Source organism: Balaenoptera musculus, chromosome 3 (assembly GCF_009873245.2).
Source record: "Balaenoptera musculus isolate JJ_BM4_2016_0621 chromosome 3, mBalMus1.pri.v3, whole genome shotgun sequence".
In the NCBI taxonomy this organism is placed as follows: domain Eukaryota; kingdom Metazoa; phylum Chordata; class Mammalia; order Artiodactyla; family Balaenopteridae; genus Balaenoptera; species Balaenoptera musculus.
The window spans coordinates 25,535,236-25,559,961 of record NC_045787.1 but is presented as its reverse complement, the minus strand read 5'-3'; the positions used below and the strand labels follow the sequence as shown (position 1 = coordinate 25,559,961).

General features: G+C 45.5%; 1 protein-coding gene across 2 annotated transcripts in view; it reads left to right on the top strand.

The window, feature by feature from the left end:
- MTMR12 (myotubularin related protein 12) overlaps positions 1-24,726 on the top strand; it is a 67,729-nt gene that overhangs the window by 5,785 nt on the left and 37,218 nt on the right. For both annotated transcript variants that reach the window (XM_036847449.1, XM_036847450.1), the window contains exon 2: positions 22,707-22,767. In XM_036847449.1, the coding sequence (XP_036703344.1) occupies positions 22,707-22,767 (61 nt within the window). The remainder of the gene's footprint in view (positions 1-22,706; positions 22,768-24,726) is intronic.

The window sequence follows — 24,726 nt, the reverse complement described above, 5'->3', positions numbered from 1 at the left end:
AAGGTGGCACCGCTGATTTGTGTCAGCAGAGCAGAAACTTCGAGTCGTTTTTCCAGCAGGAAGCCTCCCTCAGTTTCTCATCAAGTTACGCTTGTGACTTCTGATGTGCTTTTTTTTGGAGAACAGTGGGTTTGCAGTTTAATGAATCATTTACAATAAACTTCTTGAGGTAGATTAGGAGGTAGGATTGAGCTGGAATAATTCTGCTAACCTCTAATATTCTGCTGCTTTGGAAGGCAGAAGAGAGGAGGTGGAAATGGAGAGGGACTCCAGGAGGGAGCGAAGCTGCCTGAGAACTGGAAGGGCTGCAGGGCTTCCCCCTTTCCTTAATCCCCTCTGCACACCTGGGGTGTCACCCTCCAAGGAGAGCAAGCACTTGTCCTCGCTCTCCCTTGCTAGCTGTGTGTGAGGCCAGTCCTTTAAGCCTTGGTCATAGTTCTGCCCGAAAAGTGGGGATAATAATACCCATCTTATCTGATAGGTATATGCGAACATTTATGAATCTGAACTGTGGCTGTGCACACAGAGCCCTCAGCAGAGTGCCTGGCGCCTGGGTGGCCTTCAGGAGCTTTGGGCTTTCATTGTTACTGTTGCTCAGGAGCCTTCTGGATGGTTTCAGAAAGTACTTAATTGTCAATCTTAGAATATAGGATCTTTCCCAGCTAAGGTATTAATGGCAGTGGAATATTTAGTTGTTGCGGTGTTGCCATGGTATCATGCCAGGAAAGTTCACTGTGGTAACTCTTTCTTAGAGTATTTTTCACTATCTCAGAAAGTTTCTTTTCTTCTTTTCTTTGTTCTTTTATACGTTTGAGAATGATTTGATTATATTTAAAATTCCAAACCTAATGAGAACATTTAGCAGTTGACTTTTTTCATTGTTAACATTTGGCCTTTGACATTTTGCTAGATTCTTTCTGTGGACTTATTTTTTCTCTTCCCTCATTTCTGAGTCTCTCTATCATAGGCCAGATTTTGTCCATCACATCTGGTCAATGACTTACTTAAGATACGAGTAAATAAAATCAAATTACCTCTGGGAGTAATAATTCTCTTTACCTACTTCAAAGGCAGTTGCCAGACTGTGCTGTTTTGATTTTATATGTAAACACTTTTCCCTCCTGTGCCCCTTCGTCATTCCTTGTACACCTGGCTGGTGGGCAGCCTTTCAGAGGTGGCATCTAAACCGTCACTTGTTTACTTTGCGGGGAGGGAATGGCTTCAGCCACGAGAAAAGCAGGGTCTGTGTATGAAAGCGCTGGCCACAGTGGTGAAATATTTTGAAGTCTACCTTTCCCTTGTGACACGTTGCCAACCCCTGTTTCAGGCAGTGGTCCTGAGCTGCTGGGGTTTTTTGCTTTTGTTTTTGCTGAGAGAGTTTTTTAAGATTTCTGAGAATACATTTGAAGGGAATGATCCCAGTTTTTTGGATGAAAAATCTCACTGTGTTCGTACCTTTTCTCCATATATAAAATTGAATTCGTGTTTTGCTTTAATTCCGTGAGATCCACTTCCCAGTGTGACTTCACCTCTCCGAGCCTTCCTTTCCTCACCTGTGATGCCGGATGCCCATCTTCCCGGCAGGCTTATTTTGAGCGTGAGAAGAAATACCATGTACACCCAGCTTGGGACCTGATACGTGGCAGATACTCAACAACTGCTAGGTGCTTTTATTATTATTAACAGTAACTTGAATCAGAAGAATTATCGAGTGTGTAACTACCATTTGCTAAGCACTGTGTTAGAATTAGGAATGAAAAAAAAAATAGCAGTCTGTGCACTCAGGAGGCTCACATTCTGCTGGAGAGATGGCAGGTCGACAGATGGCCGTGACGTGCAGAGGTAGGTGCTGCCTGTTGATGAGGGGGCAGCACACGATGCTGTCGGGCACAGAGGAGGGCCCGCTGCTGCCTCTCAGCAGCATCTGGCCTCATCGGAAGGTTGCGTGGGACTTGGAAAGGGCAGCGTTGACGTGGGCTCCGCTGTGGGGAGGAGGAGGAGGATGCAGTGGGCAGGTAGGAGGCACAACGTGAAAGGCTTACAGGCGCGTGGGGACCAGGTGGTCAGACCATCTGTCCTCTTCCCTTATATAAGGTGCACGCGGAGGTGCAAGTGAGGCAGGTCCTGAAGAGTAGAATCCAGGGGCACCACTGGGACACGCCTGTTGTTCCCTACTTTCTGTGGATGCTGCTTTACAGGTCCGTCTGGCTCTTGGTGAGCCTGTAGGCAGCTTCTCATTTGCCCCAGTTCCTCTTGCTCCAAGATCATGGAAAAGCTACTGCCCCAAGGCTTTTAGCTCCCTGCCAGCTACTCGGCTGACCTAGTATTTACATAGCAGCTCTGGAGGGGGACCAGGAGGGGACGCACAGAAGGCAGCGCCATGTGTTTCTGCAGCTGCTGTTGGTCCCATCAGCTCGCTTCAATGATAAGACTCTGACAGGCCTGTGACTGCTCCCTGACACCTTTCTTCTAGCGCTTGTGCACGTTCCAGCGCTGCCCTCTTCACTTTCAGTGTGATATGCGGGTTAGGAGCATGGCTTTGGAATTAGAGCTTTGCTACTTGCTGTATGGATTTAAGCTGGGTATGTAACTTCTCTGAGCCTCAGTTTCCTGACCTGTGAGATGGGAATGAAAGTAATAGTATCTAACCCATACAAGTGACGTTAGTCTTAAGTGAGGCGATCCGTGGAGAGTTGCTAACTCAGTACAACTTGGCATGTAGTAAACACTTATGAAATGTTACCTGCTGTAGTTGCTGTTACTCTTCACCCCAGAAGCTGCAGCTGTGTGTCTTCATTCATGTGTTTGTTTCTTGGGCCGCCAGAGCAGGTCCCGATAATGGCAAGACTTGACCTACGTTCCCTTCGAGCACTGTTCTTCGCTTGCGCTCTCAGAGGCTTGTGTCTGGAGCCAGTGGTGCTGTCCCTCTTATTGGACCCTGCCATACCCACAGTGGGCGCCCTTTCCGTTTCCCCTCCGGCACCGATTTCTTTTTCAGTGAGTTGTTTCATGTATTCCCTCTCTGTCCTCCTGTAACAGTATCCTCCCTTGTCTCAAGGGCTTCCAGGAGGACCTGGGGTTTGGGCAGCATGTTAGGTCCTGGGCCTGAAACTCCAGTTCAGCTGCACTTCCCTCCTTCCTAGCTGCTGCCAGCGGCCCCTCCTTCCCGAGTCACGTGTGGTCCAAACCATTCACAGTCCCCAGGGTGCCCTTTGAGAGGGGCCTCTGTGGTGGTCTGTCTTCGTTTCCATCGCCACTCTTCCTGCTGGCATCTCCTCTCATGCCCGGGACCACCGACCACAGCTGCTTACCTGGTCTCTCCACCTGCCACTGCTCCCTTCTGCATGCCCCTCCCCGAGACACTCCTCCCATCACGGCCAGGCTCCTTTTGGACGCAGCCTTCACGTGTCATTTTCCTATTTAAGAGTCCTCCATGCCCCCTGCCCCTTCCACTGTTCCAAATCTTAACACGCTTTCCAGGCTAACCCCAGGTTCTGACTGCTTCTGGTTTGTTGAAAGATAAGTAGCTTGGATTTGGGAACCCTGGGCTCTGGCTGTTTCTTTTCTGTGTGTCCTTGAGGGAGCCCCTTCAACCTCTTTGGGTCTCATTTCCTGATTTATAGAGTTGGATTAGACAAGTGTTTTTAAACGTATTTTGTGCAAGGAACTTTTTTTTTTTTTTTTAACAGTGTGGTTCTTGAACAACTTTTTCAAAACGCACTGTCCCAAGTGCTGCTGTGGAGATTCAGACAGGCCCCAGGGGTGGGGAAGGGTGTGTGTGTGTGTCAGGGTGGGAGCGGGGACCCGCAGCAGGAACCTGTGTTCTTTCTGCTAACTGTGATCTCTTCCTTCAGCCCCTGTTGAGAAGTGCTATTTCAAATGAAATCATAAAGGAAACCCCAAAATAGAGAAAGACCAGAAGAGAGAGGGTATGAGAGGTACAGCGTGAAAAGCCCCAGACCAGGCAGTACGGAGGCTCTTGTTACTTCAGCCTCTCTGCATTCTCAAGTCTTTGCTCGTAACTGCCATCCTCCTTTTTGTCCGTGATACAGGCTGTCTATAGCTCTGGGTTTTGGTGATGCCATTTGAGTGTTTATTCTCTACTCCTTTGTGTATAATTGTTCTATGTCTGTGGCTCGTATTTCCCCAACAGAACTGTAAGCTCCTTGAGGGCAGGACTGTAGTGCCGGCCACTCAGTGTGGCCTTGTGGAGCTCAGGGTGGCTTCAGAGAGGGCTGAATGGACTGTGGCCCAAGGCCATCCCTGGAGAGGGCCTCAGAAGGTAGCTGGTGGGAGCTTCACTCAGAGGTCTTTTTTTTTTTTTTTTTTTTTAGAATACAACATTTGAACATTTATTTAACTTTCTTTTATACTTACTTAGGGTTATACATTTCAAATATAACACTTCTAATTTTTGTTTACATCCCCGTCATTGAAGATGGCAAATGTTAACCAAAACAAATCCCTGCAAAGTCACATGACCAAGGGCTTGGCTACAAGAAAGAACAAAGAATTAAAGTCCATGATGCAATTTACCAGACAATGATGCAGAGATGAGTTTGCAAGGAGCTAGCATTCTGGCTGGAGTGGTGGATGGAGGAGAGTGGGCACTGATTGTGGTATGTGCTACAAAGAAATACAAAGAAACAAAAATAAAATACATTACTGTGGACTCCATTTACTCAGAGGTCGTTTTTATTTATCCTGCAGAGTGATTTGGGGGAGGTGAGGTTGAGAACTAGGTGAGGAACTTCAGCGTGATTGCTGACTCTACTCTTGTTCTTTGTGCCCCAAGAGTCTGCTTTGGCCTGAGATGCTTTGCCTAAAAATACCCCTTTTCGCTGTCACTGTGGCACTTAGTTTGGTAAACTGGTGACCTGTGTGGACACCTGAAGCCCAGCTGTTCCCCATGATGTGTCTCCGGCTGCTCTGCTTCCTCAGGCAGCTCCGGTTCCAACAAGTGAGCAGACCCTCTCTGTTGGAATTAAGCCAGCTTTTTGTTGAGGTCAGATCTGTGGGTTCTGAGGCTTACACTGCTACGGTGGGTCTTACCATTTCCTCTCTAGCCTGAGGTTCTTACTAGGGAGAATGTGCTAAAGTGTTTGGATTATTTAAAGGCCTGAGGAATGCCTGGTAAGAGTGATCCTTGCTAAGAAGCATGAGTAATCCTTTCACTGCTGTTCAGTAAATGATGGGCTGTCAAAACAGGTGAGGACTGTAGTTTGGATCTTGGTGGGCAGTTACTTTCTTCCTTCAAAAAGAAAAAATCTGAGGTAGGGGAAAAAAAGCAGTAAATCTAAATGTGAGAGAAGGGATTTAGAATGGCACAGGAGTAAGCATTGCTTAGCTGTTGGGGTAAGGGTGCTGTCTGAGGTTGTTGCCTATTTCCCTGTCCTGGAGACTTGTTACAGTTGAAGGGACACTTGATGGTATTATTTTGTTTTTTTTTGTTTTTTTTTTTTTTAATTTTATTTATTTATTTATTTATTTATGGCTGTGTTGGGTCTTCGTTTCTGTGTGAGGGCTTTCTCTAGTTGCGGCAAGTGGGGGCCACTCTTCATCGCGGTGCGCGGGCCTCTCACTATCGTGGCCTCTCTTGTTGCGGAGCACAGGCTCCAGACGCGCAGGCTCAGCAATTGTGGCTCACGGGCTTAGTCGCTCCGCGGCATGTGGGATCTTCCCAGACCAGGGCTCGAACCCGTGTCCCCTGCATTGGCAGGCAGATTCTCAACCACTGCGCCACCAGGGAAGCCCTGTTTTTTTTTTTTAATTTTTAAAAATTTTTTTTATTTACTCCCCTTCCCCCCGCTTTTTTTTTTTTTTAGTAGAGGGAAGGATTATTTATTTATTTATTTATTTATTTTTGGCTGTGTTGGGTCTTCGTTTCTGTGCGAGGGCTTTCTCTGGTTGTGGCAAGTGGGGGCCACTCCTCATCGCGGTGCGCGGGCCTCTCACTATCGCGGCCTCTCTTGTTGCGGAGCACAGGCTCCAGACGCGCAGGCTCAGTAGCTGTGGCTCACGAGCCTAGTTGCTCCGCGACATGTGGGATCTTCCCAGCCCAGGGCTCGAACCCGTGTCCCCTGCGTTGGCAGGCAGATTCTCAACCACTGCGCCACCAGGGAAGCCCTGTATTATTTTGTAATAAGAAAAAAGTTTAAGATTGACTGCCTAGGGCTGGGGGGCAGGGGCTATAGGGAGAATAGGGAGTGACTGCTCATCGGTACCTTTGGGGGTCATGAACATGTTCTAAAATTGATTCTAGTAATGGTTTTACAGTTCTGTGAGTATACTGATAAACACCATTGCTTTGTATATTGTAAATGGGTGAATTGTATGGTACGTGAGTTATGTCTTAATAAAGATTTTACAAAAACACAGTTTAAGAAACCGGACTAAACTTGGTACCAGAAGTCCTGAGTTCTGGCTTCACCACCTGTTTAACCCTGTGAGCCCAGGCACGTTATTTAACCTCTTGGAGCTTCATTGGCGTTATCTGTAAAGTGGGGATGAAAATTCCTTACAGGACTGTTGTCAAAATAAATGATGTAGAACATGTGAAACAGGACATAGTAAAACCTCCAGCAAATTATATATTTACGTGTTTAAGTTAGACATATATATATGTTTTTTTAAAATTAATTAATTAATTAATTTATTTTTGGCTGTGTTGGGTCTTAGTTTTTGTGCGAGGGCTTTCTCTAGTTGCGACGAGCGGGGGCCACTCTTCATCGCGGTGCGCGGGCCTCACTATCGCGGCCTCTCCCATTGCGGAGCACAGGCTCCAGACACGCAGGCTCAGTAGTTGTGGCTCACGGGCCTAGTTGCTCCGCGGCATGTGGGATCTTCCCAGACCAGGGCTCGAACCCGTGTCCCCTGCATTGGCAGGCAGATTCTCAACCACTGCGCCACCAGGGAAGCCCTAGACGTATATTTTTGCGGATAATAGATGCTTAGTCTGAAATGCTCTTGAGAGTTCCCAGCTCGCCCTGTGAAGGGAACATGTATTGTGACTGAGAACTGATTTGCATGATGAGTAAACAGCAGAGTCCTTAAGGACTAGGTCCCAACCCTGCCCCGCATCTGTGGTCTTATAACCTTGAGTCCAGACAGAGATCGTTAGTTCGCCTCTTACTGCATGTCTGCTCCCCTGGCTTCAGGTGCTGCTGTCGTGCTTTATTGTCAGAGTAATTGTTGCTTGTATCCAACTGCCAAGGCAGTGTAAGGTTAGTAGAGTGGAGCTGTGGTCAGTGGCAAAGCTGGTACCTGGTCAGGCTGGCTCGGAAGGGAGCGGAGCCCCCTGGCCGGGAGCGGGGAACCAGCAGCCCTGGGAATCAGCTCCAGGGAACAAATCTTATTTTGATTTCTCTAGCTTCCTAGACCAGGACAGTAGATAGATTCACTTAGTCTCTGGTCTCTATCCTCAGTGATAAGGTTTCCGATTTAAAGTCTGTCTTTGAATGTGCCCCTGCCCTATCCATGAGACTAGAATGTGTTTCAGAAAGCCAGCTAACGGAGAGGTATGGGAAAGGTCAGTAATACCTGCCACTAATCACATACTTAGGTAGTAATTTTTATTTATTTAATTTATTTTAAAAATAATTTTGTTTATTTATTTTTGGCTGTGTTGGGTCTTCGTTGCTGCACGCGGGCTTTCTCTAGTTGCGGTGAGTGGGGGCTACTCTTCGTTGCGGTGCACAGGCTTCTCATTGTGGTGGCTTCTCTTTGTTGCGGAGCATGGGCTCTAGGCACGCGGGCTCAGTAGTTGTGGCTCGCGGGCTCTAGAGCACAGGCTCAGTAGTGGTGGCACAGGGGCTTAGTTGCTCCGCAGCATGTGGGATCTTCCCGGACCAGGGCTGGAACCTGTGTCCCGGCATCGGCAGGTGGATTCTTAACCACTGCGCCACCAGGGAAGTCCCTTATTTTTTTTAAACTTAAAATTTTTTTCTTTTGAAGTAGTTGATGTACAGTATTATGTAAGTTACAGGTGTACAACAGTGATTCACAATATTAGGTAGTAATTTTGGATGGAGTAAATTTGAATAGAGCTGTCTCTCAAGAACTATGTTTAGGATTAAAGAATATTACCAGGATCAAGAATTATTCGTTTCTTTGTATGTTTTCTTTTATTATTATTTATTTATTTATTATTTATTTATTTTGGTTACGCTGGGTCTTAGTTGCGGCATGCGTGATCGTTTAGTTGCAGCATGAGGGCTTCTTAGTAGCAGCATGCGTGTGGGATCTAGTTCCCTGACCAGGGATTGAACCTGGGCCCTCTGCATTGGGAGCGTGGAGTCTTACCCACTGGGCCACCAGGGAAGTCCCCGTATGTTTTTTTGTTAATGCATGCTTTCAGTAGACTTTTATTGGCAATTTACTGTCTAGGAGTATGCTAGGAGTTGAGGCTAAAAATACCTAAAATACAGCCTCAGTCCCCAGTTTGCATCATTGGTTGGGGAGACAGACAAGGTAAGAGACTATTGCGATGCAAGAAAGCTTTTTAATTTTTTTAAATTTTATTTATTTATTTATTTATTTATTTTTGGCTGCATTGGGTCTTCATTGCTGCGTGCAGGCTTTCTCTAGTTGCGGTGAGCGGGGGCTACTCTTTGTTGGGGTGTGTGGGCTTCTCATTGCGGTGGCTTTTCTTGTTGCAGAGCGCGGGCTCAGTAGTTGTGGCTCGCGGGCTCTAGAGTGCAGGCTCAGTAGCTGTGGCACACGGGCTTAGTTGCTCCATGGCATGTGGGATCTTGCCGGACCAGGGCTCGAACCCGTGTCCCCGGCATTGGAAGGCATATTCTTAACCACTGTGCCACCAGGGAAGCCCTATTTATTTATTTATTTATTTATTTATTTACTTATTTATTTATTTAGCTGGGTCTTAGTTGCGGCACGCGGGATCTTTTAGTTACAGCATGTGGGCTCTTAGTTGCGGCATTCAGGATCCAGTTCCCTGACCAGGGGTTGAACCTGCGCCCCCTGCACTGGGAGTGCAGAGTCTTAACTGCTGGACCACCAGGGAAGGCCCAGGAAGGCTTTGCAGAGGACTTGAACTGTGTGGACAGTGGACTGGACAAGTTGGGTGGGCAGGACTGGGGAGAGCGGACTGAGGGGTCCAGCGGCTGCGCCGGGGGCTGGATGGCGGGAGCAAGACTCCGATCACGGGAGTGTGCAAGGTGCGTGCTGGTGGCTGGAAGGAAGAGCGGCAGCAAGCAAGGACGGGCGTGGACGGATTCTGGAGCTGTTAAGGAAGCAGAGCAGACAAGATCATGAGAGGCAGGGGGTAGCCGAGAATGACTGCTGGGTGTACGGTAGGGCCAGAGTCCAGCAGACAGCAGGTTCGGTGAGGGGCAGGGGGAAGTGATGAGCTGACTTAGAAATGTGAATTTGGAGGGTCTGAGGGACATTACAGTGCATGTGGCCAGGAGGCTGTTTGGGGTCCAGAGCTGGAGCTCTGAAGAGAGATCTGGAGTAGCGATACATTTGAAGGGAGGAGGGTTGTCAGCATATGTTGTGGGAGAGCTTCTCCAAGGAACAGAGGTCCTGTGGACCCTGCCCAGAAAGGAGGTGAGAAAGAGCAGCCAGCCAGAGCGTTGGTCGTTTGGCCCAGAACGCATTTCTGCGGATTTTCAGGTCTCAGTCTAAATGGCACTTCCTGAGGGTAGCAGTCTTTGCTGACCCTCTCCGAATGCGGTTAGGTGTGACTGCTGTGTTCCTGTTGTGGCCTCCCGCACAGCGTAGCAGTGTACACGAGTCATTACTGTTGCTTGTTCTGTGGTCAGACACCCGTGTGCTCTGAGGAGGTCGGGGCTGTGCCTTGTGTTCACATCTGTTTTTGCTGTGCTGGTACAGCAGGTGCCTAAGAAATGACAGTTTGGTCAATGAAAGAGTGTCTGAAAGGCCAGAGGGAGGAAACTGTCCCTGGGGAGGATGTGGTCGGCGGACAGGAGCAGGTTTATTGTAGTGAAGGGCATGGCTCTAGACAGGCAAACCCAGGCTCAAGTCTCGCTTCACTTAACCTTGGTCAACCTCATTTTCCCCATCTCTAAAATGGGAACAGTAATGGCAGTTAAGAGTTGTAAGGATTAAGTGAGATGATGCGTAGAGAGATAACCTTCTGCAGGTGTCTAATGTTTATTGCACTGAATACCCAGTTTTCCAGTTATTATTTTTTTGTCTGTCTAAACATCTTAAGGGCAGAAGTCAGTTCTTCATCTTTTTATACTGGGCATTTGGTAGTTAGGTTACTCAGGAGCTGTTGAAATGAATTGGTATCTATTGGCGGTGGGTCATCTTGCACCTCTGAGTAACCAGACATACAGCTTGAGTGTTGACTCACTGGTTTCGCTGCACAGGCTCATGGGAACCCTGTGCTTTGGGCCACTCCTTCTCAGAGACGTAGTTCTGAGAGGAGATCAGATGGACACCTCGTAAATGCTGGGCCACCTGTATGAGGTGGGTTGCAGTGGGTGTGTCTCCTTTGGGCTACAGGCTTGCTGGAGAATGGGTGGCAGTTCTCACGTCTTGTCTGGCACAGACGTGGCCAGAATAGGAGTGCTTCTGGCTCCGCACGGGGCGAGTTTCTTAGATGTGAGGGCAGTGGCAGCTGCGTGTCCTGGGAATTGTGGATACTCACCGTGGCAGCAGGAGCAGATGTAGCTCCTTTTGACCTGTGGGGTAAAATGTGCGGAAACTGGAAGACTTGCTGTTCATGCCCTTTATCCTCTTTTTAACCTAAAACAAACATAAAAAAGTAGCCATAGCATTGGGGTAAATGTTGAAATAGGAATTAACCCAAAAACCCCAACCTTGATCCTCCCACTCTGGCAGAACTACTCTCCATTTATGTTCATGCCGCTGTTCTAACTGAATTCAGGCCACTGAGATACCCTAGTTTTGAAGACTTGGACGTTCTTTGACCAGTGCCAGCAGTCTCTGCTATTCTTTTGTGCCATAATAGCAAACTTTGTCCACGCTCAGATGGAGTAGCAAGAGGTGCTGCACAAACCACAGGGATGGTGTTTAACGCCCCATTTGTTGAAAATTTGCATCATTTTCAAATGAGTTCCTTTTCAGGCCTCTTGCAGAGAAAAGTCTGTCAGCATAACTAGTAGAACCAGTTCTGCTTGATTGTTAAAGAACTGTACTTTTCTAACCTTCTTTTCTTACACATTGAGCATGATACTTTATTGGGGTCAGTAAGGAATTTTATCCCACGTGTCATAGCTCTGGAAGTACGATTGTGACCATTTGCTGATTAGGCAGCTGGGCAGGGAGTATCAGAGTTGAAGGGTAGTGGGATAGAAGGAGCAAAGGGTTAAGGGGGACTCCGGGCCCTTCGCTGAAACCAGGTGACAGTTTCAGAAGCTCCCACTGCTCCAGAGAACAGGGCTAGTGCAGAGGCAGCTGTCCCTGGATGCTGGTTGAATTTCCTGTGAGATCCTGGGATGATGCCAGGCCCATCCACGGCACCTGCTCTCCTGCAGTTCTTACTGGACAGGCTTCATGACTTCTGGTCTTTCTGGATTAATACCACATACATGACAGTCTTTAATGGAATGTTCTTTACAGTATGATGAGAGCATTTGGTGATGCCACCCACGTCAAAGCCCAAGCCTAAATATTGTCTCTTAATCTCTTCCCATGTGTTTCTCTGTTTCCTGCTGGAGTGTTTTTAAAAACCTCTCATTACCTAAAGCCATTATTAATTAAATTACTCAATGAAATCTTCTGAGCACTTACTGTTTGCAAGGCCTGTATTGGATTCTGGGACAATGTGGCAAGCAAAAAACCAGACAGAGGACCTGCCCTCAAAAAGTTTATAGATTGATGGGGAGATAGACTTAAATAATTACATAAATAAATGTGAAATTGCAATTATGACAAGTGCTAGGAGGGAGAGATACACAGGGCTGTAAGAACGTGGAAACAGAGAGGGCTTCCCAGAGGAAATGACCCTTGTCCTGAGGTCCAATGGATACTTACAATTCACAGGGCAAAGAGGGAAAGGAGACGCATTCCAAGCAGAAGGAACTTGGACTTAAGATAGGAAGGGGCTTGGCAGGTACGAGAGGCTGAAGGAAGGCCAGTGTGGCCACTGTGCAGACTGAGGAGGAGGATGGTGGGAGAGCAGGGGGGACAAGGAGGTGGGGACCAGGCTGTGCAGGGCCTCCTTGCAGGCTTTATCAGGTTGTGGCCCTCCTCCCACCAGTAATCCAGAGCAGACCGTGTTGTGAAAGGATCACTGCCGCTTTAGGGTGGAGAATGGATAAGAAAGAGGCAGAGCCAGTCGAGCAGGTGCAAAGCTGTTGCAGTGGTCCGGGTGGGAGATGATGGTAGCTCGGACCAGGGTGGTGCTGCGGGGGTAAGAGAGGAGCATGGGTTCTGGGCGTATGTAATGGGCGGTACTGATCGGATTTGGTGGTGAAGGACTGGGTATTGAGGGTGAAGGAGAAGGAGGTGTCAAGGGGGACTCTTAGGATGACATGCTCTTGAAGGGAAGCACAGGGTAGCCCAGACTGTACATAGCAGTGTTATTTGCAGTTGGAGCCTTCCCTGGAGTGTGGTACATCGAAGATTCCTGCTGAACTCTCGAGGGTTGGCTGGGGTGACACCCAGAGACTAAAGCCTTGGAGGACCCAGTGGAGTGAGTCATAGGAGGTGAACTCTCAGCTGGTGTTGTGGAAGCCCCTGAGTTCTTTCCCACGTAGCGGCCATTACTCCTGGGGGGTAGATGTATTTTGTTTTTCTGCTTCTGTCCTTTCAGCCTCTGTTTGCCTCTCCAAAACAATTTTAGGCTTTCCCTGGGCTCTTTTACTGATGCTTGCTTTGACCTGGTTTCAGGTGGGTCTAGCAGATACATTCACTGATCTTTCTGTCCTATTTTCCTTTTTTTTCTTCATTCCACAGAAGAGGTAGTGTGGCATCATGTAAGAACACAGGCTGAGCCAGCTACCAGGTTTGACTTCTACTTCCACCACATTCTAGCCGGGTGTCTGCTTCGTCTGCAGAGTTGGAGGTAACAGTGGCTATAAGAGCCCTACTCCAAGGCTTGCTGTGAGAATTAGCTGAGTTAATAAGTATAAAGCCCTTTCAACGATGCCTGCCACAAAGGCTCTAGAAATGTGTCATCATTATTCACCTCTCAGCCTCAGTAAGGGCTGGCCCTTGAAAGTAGCCACTTCGGCATTCATAGCGTGGACACTTGTGATTTCTGCAGTCTGCAAGCGACCCCTGAGTCACGATATAGTAATCTGTGATGTCAGCAGGGAAGAGATTGTATTTACTCATCCAATTGTAACGGTCTGGTTGGACAGCCTTTAATCACTCATCCAGTAAATTTGCCCATGAAGACAACAGCTTATACACATTGAGAACTCAGCATGGTCAGGAGTAGGACATACACGTGGGAATCTCGTCACGTCCTGTAACCCACTTTAAGATCCATGTCCAGCTTCAGTGCATCCAGACGTGGGCTGTACCTTATTGTTAACCCCTTCCTCCCTTCTCCATTCAGCTATGCTCGTTCTCCCCGGATCAACAACAAAAACTTTGAAATATTATCTCCGTATTTGTTCTTTCTGTGTTTTTCTCGTGGAGTTCAAAAAGCTACTATAAAAATACGGAGGCAAAGGAACTGCGGGGCATAGCTGATGAGTACTCTCCATTCTGTGCTCCCTACCTTCTCCCCACCACCCATACAGGTCGCTTCCCAAAGTAAAGGAAAAAATTCACTTTTTTTGAGGGGATGGTTTCTTTATGATTCCTCTTTGCATACCCTGACTTATTGGAGTCCTCTAGGTTATTTCTCTTCTCAGGACTGGTGTATGTTTTGATTTGGGGGGTGGAGGGGTGGTTGATGGTAGTGGTGATGGTGCTTATTTTTTTTCCTGAGTTGATTATCTTGTAAGAATTGATAGTGAACATTTATACTTTTTTTGAAGTATTAACCAGAGACAGGTTAGATATCAGTGATGAATGCCTGCAGCGTGGCTCCTGTCTCCCAGTGCGCAAGTGCTTACATAGGTTTTTATTCTCAATTTGTTACCATCTTTCAGTAGCTTAATCTACTTTGTTTGGTTGTTTTTCTGGCCGCACCCCGCAGCTTGTGGGATCTTAGTTCCCCGACCAGGAATTGAACCCAGGCCTATGGCAGTGAAAGCTCTGAGTCTTAACCACCGGACCGCCAGGGAATTAATTCCCAGCTTAATCTACTTTGAATAAATTCAGCAGTCGGGAAAGCTTACCTTTTGTCGGCATGCCCGGCATGCCAGAGCAGTCCCTTCCTCAGATGCAGTATTCTCTTTTTTTTTTTTTTTTTTTTTTTAATAAATTTATTTATTTATTTATTTATTTTTGACTGTGTTGGGTCTTCGTTTCTGTGCAAGAGCTTTCTCCAGTTGCGGCGAGCAGGGCCCACTCTTCATCGCGGTGCACGGGCCTCTCACTGCCGCGGCCTCTCCCGTTGCGGAGCACAGGCTCCAGACGCGCAGGCTCAGTAGTTGTGGCTCACGGGCTTAGTTGCTCCGCGGCATGTGGGATCTTCCCGGACCGGGGCACGAACCTGTGTCCCCTGCATTGGCAGGCGGATTCCTAACCACTGCGCCACCGGGGAAGCCCAGTATTCTCTTAAGAAAGCCATTAGTTTACTCTTTTGGTCTTATAGTGGGTTCAAAGTACTTTCTATTGCAGAAGAAAAGACACCAAAGGACAGGATCTAAGTCATTGTAGAAAACAAATCCTATTAACAGATATATGCCGTTTCTTTTTCTATGACTTCAGATATTACTGTGTAGTCCAAGTCTAATGGAATTAGGACCAACCTGGACGTTGCTAATTGCAGGAGTTTCTGATCCACAAAAAAAAAAAAAGAATTGAGAAGCCACCTGAGTGGAGTCAATTTAGTTTCATGTGGGAAACAGGATTGAGAGAGAAGCAGAAATTATTCTACTCAGAATCTTGAATAATTGCAACTCAAGTAGTATGTTGGAATTCTTTGTTTAGTCATCAAAAGAAAGGAGGAGGGGCTTCTCTGGTGGCGCAGCAGTTAAGAATCTGCCTGCCAATGCAAGGGACACAGGTTCGAGCCCTGGCCCAGGAAGATCCCACATGCCGCGGAGCAACTAAGCCCATGCGCCACAACTACTGAGCCTGAGCTCTAGAGCCCGCAAGCCACAACTACTGAGCCCACGTGCCACAACTACTGAAGCCTACGTGCCTAGAGCCCGTGCTCCGCAGCAAGAGAAGCCACGACAATGAGAAGCCTGCGCACCACAACAAAGAGTAGCCCCCGCTCACCCCAACTAGAGAAAGCCCGCACACAGCAACGAAGACCCAACGCAGCCAATAAATAAATAAATAAATAAATAAAATTTATTTAGAAAAAAAAAAAAAAGAAAGGAGGAGAAAAAAGAAAGGAATCAAGAAGCATAGATTCTGCTGGGTCCAACAATTGTAACAACTCCCATTTACTGAATATGTATGCCAGGTGTTTACACCCGTTTCTCTTCATATCCTCATACTGAGGTGGTATTGTTTCCATTCACACAGGAGGAAACCAAAGCTCAGTCAGGTTAAATGGCAAGCCCAAGTTCATGTCTGTAATTACCAGAGCTGGGTTTGGACTGTGGCCTCAAGTCTGTATTATTTATTTTCAGTACATGCACAGAGAGAAGTTTGGAGAAGCCAGGGGAAAGACAAAACTTAAATTGTCAGTACTAGGCTGTGTTAAAAATACAACTCTCTGCTTTAAAGAAAGGTAAATTTTGTTCTAAGATACACATGGATTCCCACCTAATATGTAGATGCAAATGCATTTCTCCCCTCAGATTTTCTATTTTAGCAGAGAAAACAGAGTATTAAGTGTCCATTTTAGACCAGTGGAGCGACTCGGAGGAAATAAAATGTTTGTGTTATGTCTTTTTAGCACTTGGTGCCAGATGTGATAGAAGGAAATTGTGTTTTGGAACCTTTAGGGATGTTATGTTGCCTCTTGGAATTTGCCCTTCTGGCTGGATAAAATTAAACTGAGAATAACAACTTCGGTTTTTGACTCAGAGCCCTTGTAAGCAGTGAAGGGTTGACGTGAACGTTTATAAGCGTTTTGGCCTGTGAGAGCGTCATTGTAGAGACCCCCGCTCCATTCTTTCCAAGGTCACTGATCATCTGACAGGGCCCTTCCCTTTTTCTGCCTTTGCTGAGGGGCCCTAGGTCCCTCACACTTTCGAGATGTGCGCATTCTGAATGTGAACTCGGTAAGAAACTAGTTTTTGAGAACCAGTGGAATGGAAACGTCCAGGCTGCTCTGCAACCTCTCAGCAGATTCTCAGGAGTGTAGCTGATGTTAGCTTTCACGTGCTTTTGTCCTATATGAGGCAAATCCTTGTACAGTGGAGTACAGTTTTCTTAAGGGAATTTTTCTAATTGGTTCTAATCAGTTTTGTAACAGGAGACTGGTTTTCTGTTATACGCAATGGCTGTGACGACTTTTTTCTTTTGTGGTAGGAAACTGGAGACCGTGTTTATTGGAACTAGGACACAGCAGCGAGGAATGTGGGCTCTGGAGTTAGTTGGGGCTTGGGCCGAACCCTTGGTTAGTGACTTATTTTCCTATAAAAGGGAAGTTCTTGAACCTCTTTAAGCCTAAGTATCTTCATCTGTAAAATGGAGATAACGCCAGTCCTAGAGTTGTTGTGAGGATTAATGAGATACTAATGAAGTATACTTACCTGGCACATCATAGAGCTTAATAAATGCTGGCTCTTAGCATTTTAGTTAAAAGCGTCTGGTCGAAGTGGAAGCTGGGACTGACAGCCTGTGGAGGGCTTTGACTGCCGTGCGCAAACTTGGACACACCTGTCTTTACTGCTCACAAGTCTTTTTCACTTTGTGATCTTCAGCAGTGTTCCAAATAGGTGAGGCTGCTGCACGATCTGTGTTTTGGATAAGTAAAGTCTTGTGATTTGTTTCATGGCATTCGAGGCAGGGGCTCACGTGCTCTGGATGGTTAGATTATTTTTGGATGCTGGCTTGTCAGCGGCGGTGTATATCTTACTGCATTATTCTGACCTCTCCTTTCCCTCTCTGCAGCTGAAGGAAGTCTGATGAATAGCGGCAGCTTTAGTAGGAAGTCGAGCACTGTTAGGAATCTTGGCGGTTTTTCTGTCACCCTATCCAGTGTTGAAATTCCCACACGCTTCAGGAGATATGTGACTCCTCCATGACTGAGCTGCTTGGTGGGTTTTCCCTTTTCACAGATCAATTTTTGGTCGGCAACTTGTTGCCAACATCAGAACGTATTTAACATTATTCTAGAGAAGAGGAGTCCCTACTTTTAAAATGAAAAATGTGTACTAAGCTTCTGGGGCATTTTACAAAGACGAGGGTGAGTGGGGAAAATGTCTCCAGTCCTTTCCTTTTTTCTCCCAGGAAATGCTTCTGGTGGATTCATTTTCATCCCTTTGAGAACATGCCATGTTGTGACAGTGTTTTAGGATGGAGAGCAGGTCTGTGGGAGTCTTCCTTTGCCATTTCTAGTGAGGGAAAGCCACCAAGGACCCTGCCTCGTTCCTGGGCGCGAATACTCCGGCTCACGAAGCAGGCAGTGCAGCTCCCGCTTCCCTTCTCCCCTGCCAGTCTTACTCGTGAGATTGGTGGCTCTGACATTGGTTCCTAATCCTGCGGCCCCGGATATATTGCACGTTGACATGTGGCATGACGTGATTCTGTCATCTGTGGTTTCTCAGTTGTTAGTGCAGTTGATCTAAGTTGATGCCGTTGGTGACAATCAGCAGAACCACTGTAGCTAGTTTTTGCTGACGAGGGGATCCATTTATAAAGATACAGGTGTGGTTCATGGAACGGTGGGCCAGAGGCGTGGTTGGGCCTCGCTAGAGCCTGGAAAGCCATGGAGTCCAGGCTGTGTGATTGCTTGTGTGTCTGGGTTGGGCTTTTATCTCCACGTATCTTCTTCACGTGTCTCATTCTTTGCAGAACAGCTTTCTCTGCGGCTCCGTATTTGTGGCCAAATCTGCAAGTCTGTAGTTGAAGCAGCCAGTTTGATTAGCTTCTCTTGGCCCTTCAGCCAAATTAATGGGGAGATAAAACAATTAGCCATTTGCGGGCACTGCTGTCTGTTAGTCCACGCAGGTGATGGGGAGGAGGTGGCCCTCTCCTGGAGGTTGGGGGCGCAGGGAGCAGTTGTCTGGGGAAGGGGCGTTTTGGGTAGGACAGAGTTCTAAAAGATGTCGCCTAATTGTCTTGTTTATGGAATGTAAACAAAGAATATCACTAACCATTTCAAGAGTTGATGTATGTAGGTAGTTTGGGGTAGTGTGACATCTTTATCATCGGAAGATGATACTTCCTCGGACGTAGCAATAGGGTAGTCTCCGTGCTGGCTTCAGTTTTTGAACTGAATTCCAAGCACTAAAGATGATTGCTAGAGTTTTCTAACAGCTGATTGATTTTAATGAATAGCTTTGCCTTCCTCAGAGAAAGATGATAAACCTGTCAAAAATACCTGTGCTTTAATTTAGTTCTTTGTCAATGACAGATGATGAAAACTCTCAATGAGAATTTCGAAGTTACCGGAACACTCATAGCATTTACATATCCAAAAATAGTCCCTCTTGTGTAACCTAGAGCAATGCATCAGGATAATTTGGGGAGCTTCTACAAAACCTGAGGCTCAGCTGCATCCCCCGCACTCTGATTCCTCAGGCTTGTGTTGGGGCCTGAGTGTCTGCAGAGGTAACAGGCTCCCCAGATGATCCGATGCTCCACAGGTTTAAGAACGCTGCCTCAGAGAGGCTTGATTTATTGGCATCTCCTGGGATGGAAATCATAGTCATCTCCCAAACAGACCACACGCAAAACAGGTTCTGTGAAGACACCATGACTTTGTTCTTGTTCTTCAGCCTCAAGACAGGCTGTCTGGGCTCTCCCTGCCTCAGCCGTACCCAAGTTTCTTCTAGTGCCGTGCTTCAGTCTGAATCAACAAATTCAGAAAACTCATGCCAACCAGAGACTTCTACCCAAAACAAACCAAAAATATTCCATTTTTATTTGTTGACAGAACTGGTTGTGTGTTGTAGAATTTCCCACAGTCAGGATTTGATTGGTTGCATCCCCATGGTGTTATTTAACATGTTTTTCTGTCCCAGTATTCAACCTATAAATTGGTAGGTTGACATAGCAGCTCAAGCAGATTGAGATCAGATATTTTGGCAAGAATTCTTCATAGATGGTGTGGTAGGTTGATGAGGGGGCCCAACATGCCTCTCTATTTGTTATGTTAACAGTCATTCTTTTTCCAGTTTTTTACTGTATGATATTTTTTATTCTTATTATGGAAAAATTTGATTTTGACCCACTAAATTGATTTACAACCCACTAACAGATACAAGCCCTAGTTGGAGAAACACTGTTCTAGAAAGGGAGATAAGCATGCACATGGGAACTTAAAAAGTAATATTATACGTGCTAACAGAAGAATGTATAACATGAATATTCTAGTGTGGGGATAAATTTGTTTATGAAAGTAATGAAAATCTACATAAAGATGTAACCCCTGTTGAGTCTTAAAGTTAACAGCCATTTATGATTGTTGTTTTGGTCCATTAATTCATTAAGCATTGCTAATTATCTTTGACTATCTGATAAACACTGAACCCAGCATAGAAGCATTTGAAGATATTTTTATTGAGAAACAGTGACACAGAACCTGGCCTTGATTCCTTATTAGAAGTGATTGCATCCCATTGCACTGCCGTATGGTTTTAGGTAACTTAGAATGAGGAAATATGTTGCCGGCCGCCTTTACTGAGCCCTGGTATGCTGCAGAGTGGATGGCTCAGTATTGACTTGATACGTTCATATTGGGTTGGCCAAAAAGTGCCTTTGGTTTTTAAGTAAAAATAAAAGACTTATTTTTCATTTTCACAAAGAACTTTATTGAACAACGTATTCACCCTTTGTTCCACTACCTTCTGCCATTTTTCAGGCAACTTCATAATTCCATCTTCCCAAAACCTTTTATCTTTTTGAGCAGAGAACTGTTCCAGGTGCCTTTTACAGTCTTCCAGGGAATTGAAATATTTTCCACTAAGAGAATTTTATAAAGACCAAAATAAGTGGAAATTCGAAGGTGCAATTTCTGGTGAATACGGCGGATGAATCAGAACTTCCCAGCCAAGCTGTAACAGTTTTTGCCTGGTCATCAAAGAAACATGCAGTCTTGCGTTATCCTGATGGAAGATGATGTGTTTTCTGTTGAGTAATTCTGGGCGCTTTTCATCAAGTGATACTTTCAGTTGGTCTAACTGGGAGCAGTACTTATTGGAATTAATCGTTTGGTTTTCCAGAAGGAGCTCATCATAAAGGACTCCCTTCCAGTCCCACCATATACACATCACCTTCTTTGTTGTTTTTTAACATTATTATTATTTTTTTAATTTTTGGCTGCATTGGGTCTTCACTGCTGCACATGGGCTTTCTCTAGTTGCGGTTAGTGGGGGCTACTCTTTGTTGTGGTGCGCGGGCTTCTCACTGCAGTGGCTTCTCTTGTTGTGGAGCACAGGGTCTAGGCGCACGGGCTCATAGAGCACAGGCTCAGTAGTTGTGGTGCACGGGCTTAGTTGCTCCACAGCATGTGGGATCTTCCCGGACCAAGGCTCGAACCCGTGTACCCTGCGTTGGCAGGTGGATTCTTTTTTTTTTTTTTTTTTTTTATTTATTTATTTATTTATTTTTAATTTTTTTTTAATGCTATTCTTGTCTGCTTACATTCTTTTTATGTATGTATGTATGTATGTATGTATGTATGGCTGTGTTGGGTCTTCGTTTCTGTGCGAGGGCTTTCTCTAGTTGCGGCAAGCGGGGTCCACTCTTCATCGCGGTGCGCGGGCCTCTCACTGTCGCGGCCTCTCTTGTTGCGGAGCACAGGCTCCAGACGCGCAGGCTCAGTAATTGTGGCTCACGGGCCGAGTTGCTCCGCGGCATGTGGGATCTTCCCAGACCAGGGCTCGAACCCGCGTCCCCTGCATTGGCAGGCAGATTCTCAACCACTGCGCCACCAGGGAAGCCCCGGCAGGTGGATTCTTAACCACTGCGCCACCAGGGAAGTCCCAACATCACCTTCTTTGGTTGAAGACCAGCCTTTGGTGTGGTTGGTGGTGGTTCATTTTGCTTACCCCACGATCTCTTCTGTTCTACATTATTGTACTGTATCCACTTTTCATCGCCTGTCACAATTTGTTTTAAAAACAGAACATTTTGGGCTTCCCTGGTGGCACAGTGGTTGAGAATCTGCCTGCCAATGCAGGGGACACGGGTTCGAGCCCTGGTCTGGGAAGATCCCACATGCCGCGGAGCAACTAGGCCCGTGAGCCACAATTACTGAGCCTGCGCGTCGGGAGCCTGTGCTCCGCAACGAGAGGCTGCGATAGTGAGAGGCCCGCGTACCACGATGAAGAGTGGCCCCCACTTGCCACAACTAGAGAAAGCCCTCGCACAGAAACGAAGACCCAACACAGCCATAAATAAATAAATAAATAAAATTTTAAAATAATCTGTTTAAAAAAAAAAAACAACAGAACATTTTCATTACATTTAAGTAGAGAATCGCATGCAGAAATACAGTCAAGAAGGTATTTTTCCGCTTAACTTACGTGGAACCCAAACAATCAAAGTGATTAACATAACCAAGCCAGTGCAAATGATTTTCAACGCTTGATTTGGGTATTTTGAGTATGTTGGCTATCTCCCGCGTGGTATAACGTTGATTGTTTTCAATTACTGTCTTAATTTGATCGCTATCAACTTCAACTGGTCTACCTGACCATGGAGCATCGTCCAGCAAGAAATTTACAGCACGAAACTTCACAAACCACTTTTGACACGTTTGATCAGTCACAGCACCTTCTCCATACACTGCACAAATCTTTTTTTGCATTTCAGTTGCGCTTTTACCTTTCTTGAAATAATAAAGCATAATATGCTGAAAATGTTGCTTTTTTCTTCCATCTTCAGAATTAAAATGGCTACACAAAAATTCACCAATTTTGATAAGTCTCTTTAAATGCACAGCTGTCACATACAATCTAACAGAATTATTTCAAATGAAGTTAAAGACAACTAAGTGCTACTAGAGCCATCTTATGGAAAAAACTGAACAAACGTTTTGGCCAGTCCAGTAGTTTCCTGTTCTTACCTTCAAGCCCTTTACACAGGTTCATTTTCTCTCAAAAGCCCACAACAGTCTTCCTTTGTTTTCGATCCTTGATTCTCACTGGAGAAAGGGGAATCATTCTGTGGACTGTCTTCCATTCTCTTTCTGACTCTGCTTGAGCTGCTTTTCTTTGCTATGTGGCATTTGTTCCTTTATATGGGGAGTGCCCATCCCTGACCCTCCACTTGGGACAGCTGATAGTTGTCAATTCTAAATAATTAGTGTAATACATTGAACCAACTTGTTGAAATTTTCTGACTTCCTTTAGTTAAAAATACTTAAAAAAAAAAACTTAACTCTGTAAATCAACTATACTTTAATTAAAAAACAAAACAAAACAAAACTTAGCTTGTCAAATAAACAAAAAGCTCCTGAGCGAATATGATGTTTTAGTGTGTATTCTGAAAGTATGGCTTTATGTTATTCATTTTGAGCCCTTAAATAAACAAAAATATTACCCTTTTCTCTTCTCTTTTAGGAAATTCACACAAACGAAAAGGAAGTAACAGAGAAGGAAGTAACTCTTCACTTGTTGCCAGGTAACAGTCATGTTAGCATCTTACCTCACGTGCAATTCAAAGCCAGTGATAAATTGTGTCATCCCTAGTAGCACTATATATAAACTCCTTTGTTTTCATTCAGACAGTGTGTGACAGTAATGAGTTGGACAAAAATATCAATGTCTTTAGTTCAGTAACTGCATACCTGGGACTGAGTATTCCAACAGCTACAAAGAATTTTTGTTTCCCCTTCCCCATAGCTGATGAAATTAAACGTGGGAAATTCTCACCTCTTTTGTAAGCAAATGAGGTCTTTTTTCAGGGTGCCTTACTTGGCCCCATCCAGTATTCTGGTCCCCAGTCAGGAAGATCCTGGTCCCCTGCAGATCCCTACACCCAACCCCTTGGGGTTTAACCAACCCTGGGGCTGCCAGGGCTTTGCTCTTTGATCATCACCGAGGAGCCTGGATTGGTTGGATTTCTTCCTTCCTTCCTTTCTTCCTCCCTCCCTCCTTTCTTTCTTTCTTCCTTCCTTTCTTCCTTTCTTTCTTTTTTTCTTTCTTTCTTTCTTTCTTTCTTTCTTTCTTTCTCTCTTTCTTTCTTTCTTTCTCTCTTTCTTTCTTTCTCTCTCTCTCTTCCCTCTCTCTCTCTCCCCTCTCTCTCTCTCTCTTTCTCTCTCTCTCTTTCTTTCTCTCTTTATTTCTTTCTGATGGAGGAGAGTGACTCTATAGCTTAAGTCAAGTTTTAATCATTTCTGCATTCAGAAACAAACTTCTTGGTGGTGTAGCCTCTCCATATATGGGGCTATCCAGTGAGTTGTGCATTCGATTGTTTTGCTACTTTCTTTTTTCCAGTCCCAAATAGCTTTTTTCATAAGTATTTTTAGATACATTTCCCAAAACAATTGAGTCCTCATTCTGGTTCTTTTAATTTTATTCCATTTTATTGAGAGGATACGAATATGTACAAGTTTCTGACTGATCCACCTTATTTGGTAAACATATCAGAATCTCTAACTTTTTAGAAAATGTTTTGTAAGTTTCAAAGGCTTTTCCCTATAATAATGGCCTAAACCTCAATCCATATATCCTATTGTATTCCTCTTCTTGGATTATATTGTAGATTCTGAAATTTACTTTTGTCTCTAGCTTAGTGTTACGTACATTCTCCCAACCCCTGGATTCCTGACGGCCTCTTCTAGGTGTGCAGCCCAGGTTTCCTAGACTAAACTATGATCTTTTCCAGCTCATGCCTCCCATGACCTGAGACTTTGAACGTACAAGCTGACAAGTGTGGTGCAGGTCGCCGTGCTTGCAGAGCCTCTCCTGGATGTCGTTTTAGCCCCTGTGTGCCAACTTCTGGTCTCCAGTGTCTGACCATGGACCCATATGGCTTGCCTGGTCTTGGAAGAGGCTCGCCATTAAAGTTGTTTTACACCAGGAGCTGGAAGCACAGGAAGCCTTGCTCACGTGTCTTCTACCTCGGATTCAGCTGAAGCACTTTTTCTGGGACTATTTTAAACCCTAATGAGGCCCTGACTTCACTGTTTTCTTCAAGCCCGGTGGTCTCTGTAGAGGCTGACCTGGTGACAGAGCCATCTTCCTGTATTTCCATTGTAATTAACCCCTTGGAAGAGAGAAAAAAACAAGATGAAATATAATATGTGTCCCCTGATAGTCTTAGTGTCTGAAATTCTTCTTTGTTTTCATAGTGAAAGTTGGAATAAATGAATTTTGAGCCAGATGGTAAATTTAAAGACATTGAAGGAAATATCCAGAGGGAGATTCTAAGGAGAAGATGGTTACCTGTTGGATGAGAAGAAAATTCCTTTTTCTTTCTTGTCACAAAGTATTTATACTTAGTTTTTTATTTTTTTTTAATTTTACACTTAGTTTTTCATTTCCCCTGTATCCTTCTTTTTTCCCTGCCCTTACGCAGGCATCCAGCCCTCATGAGCCTCTCCGCTTCCTGCCTATCCCTAAATCCTCATCTTTTTGA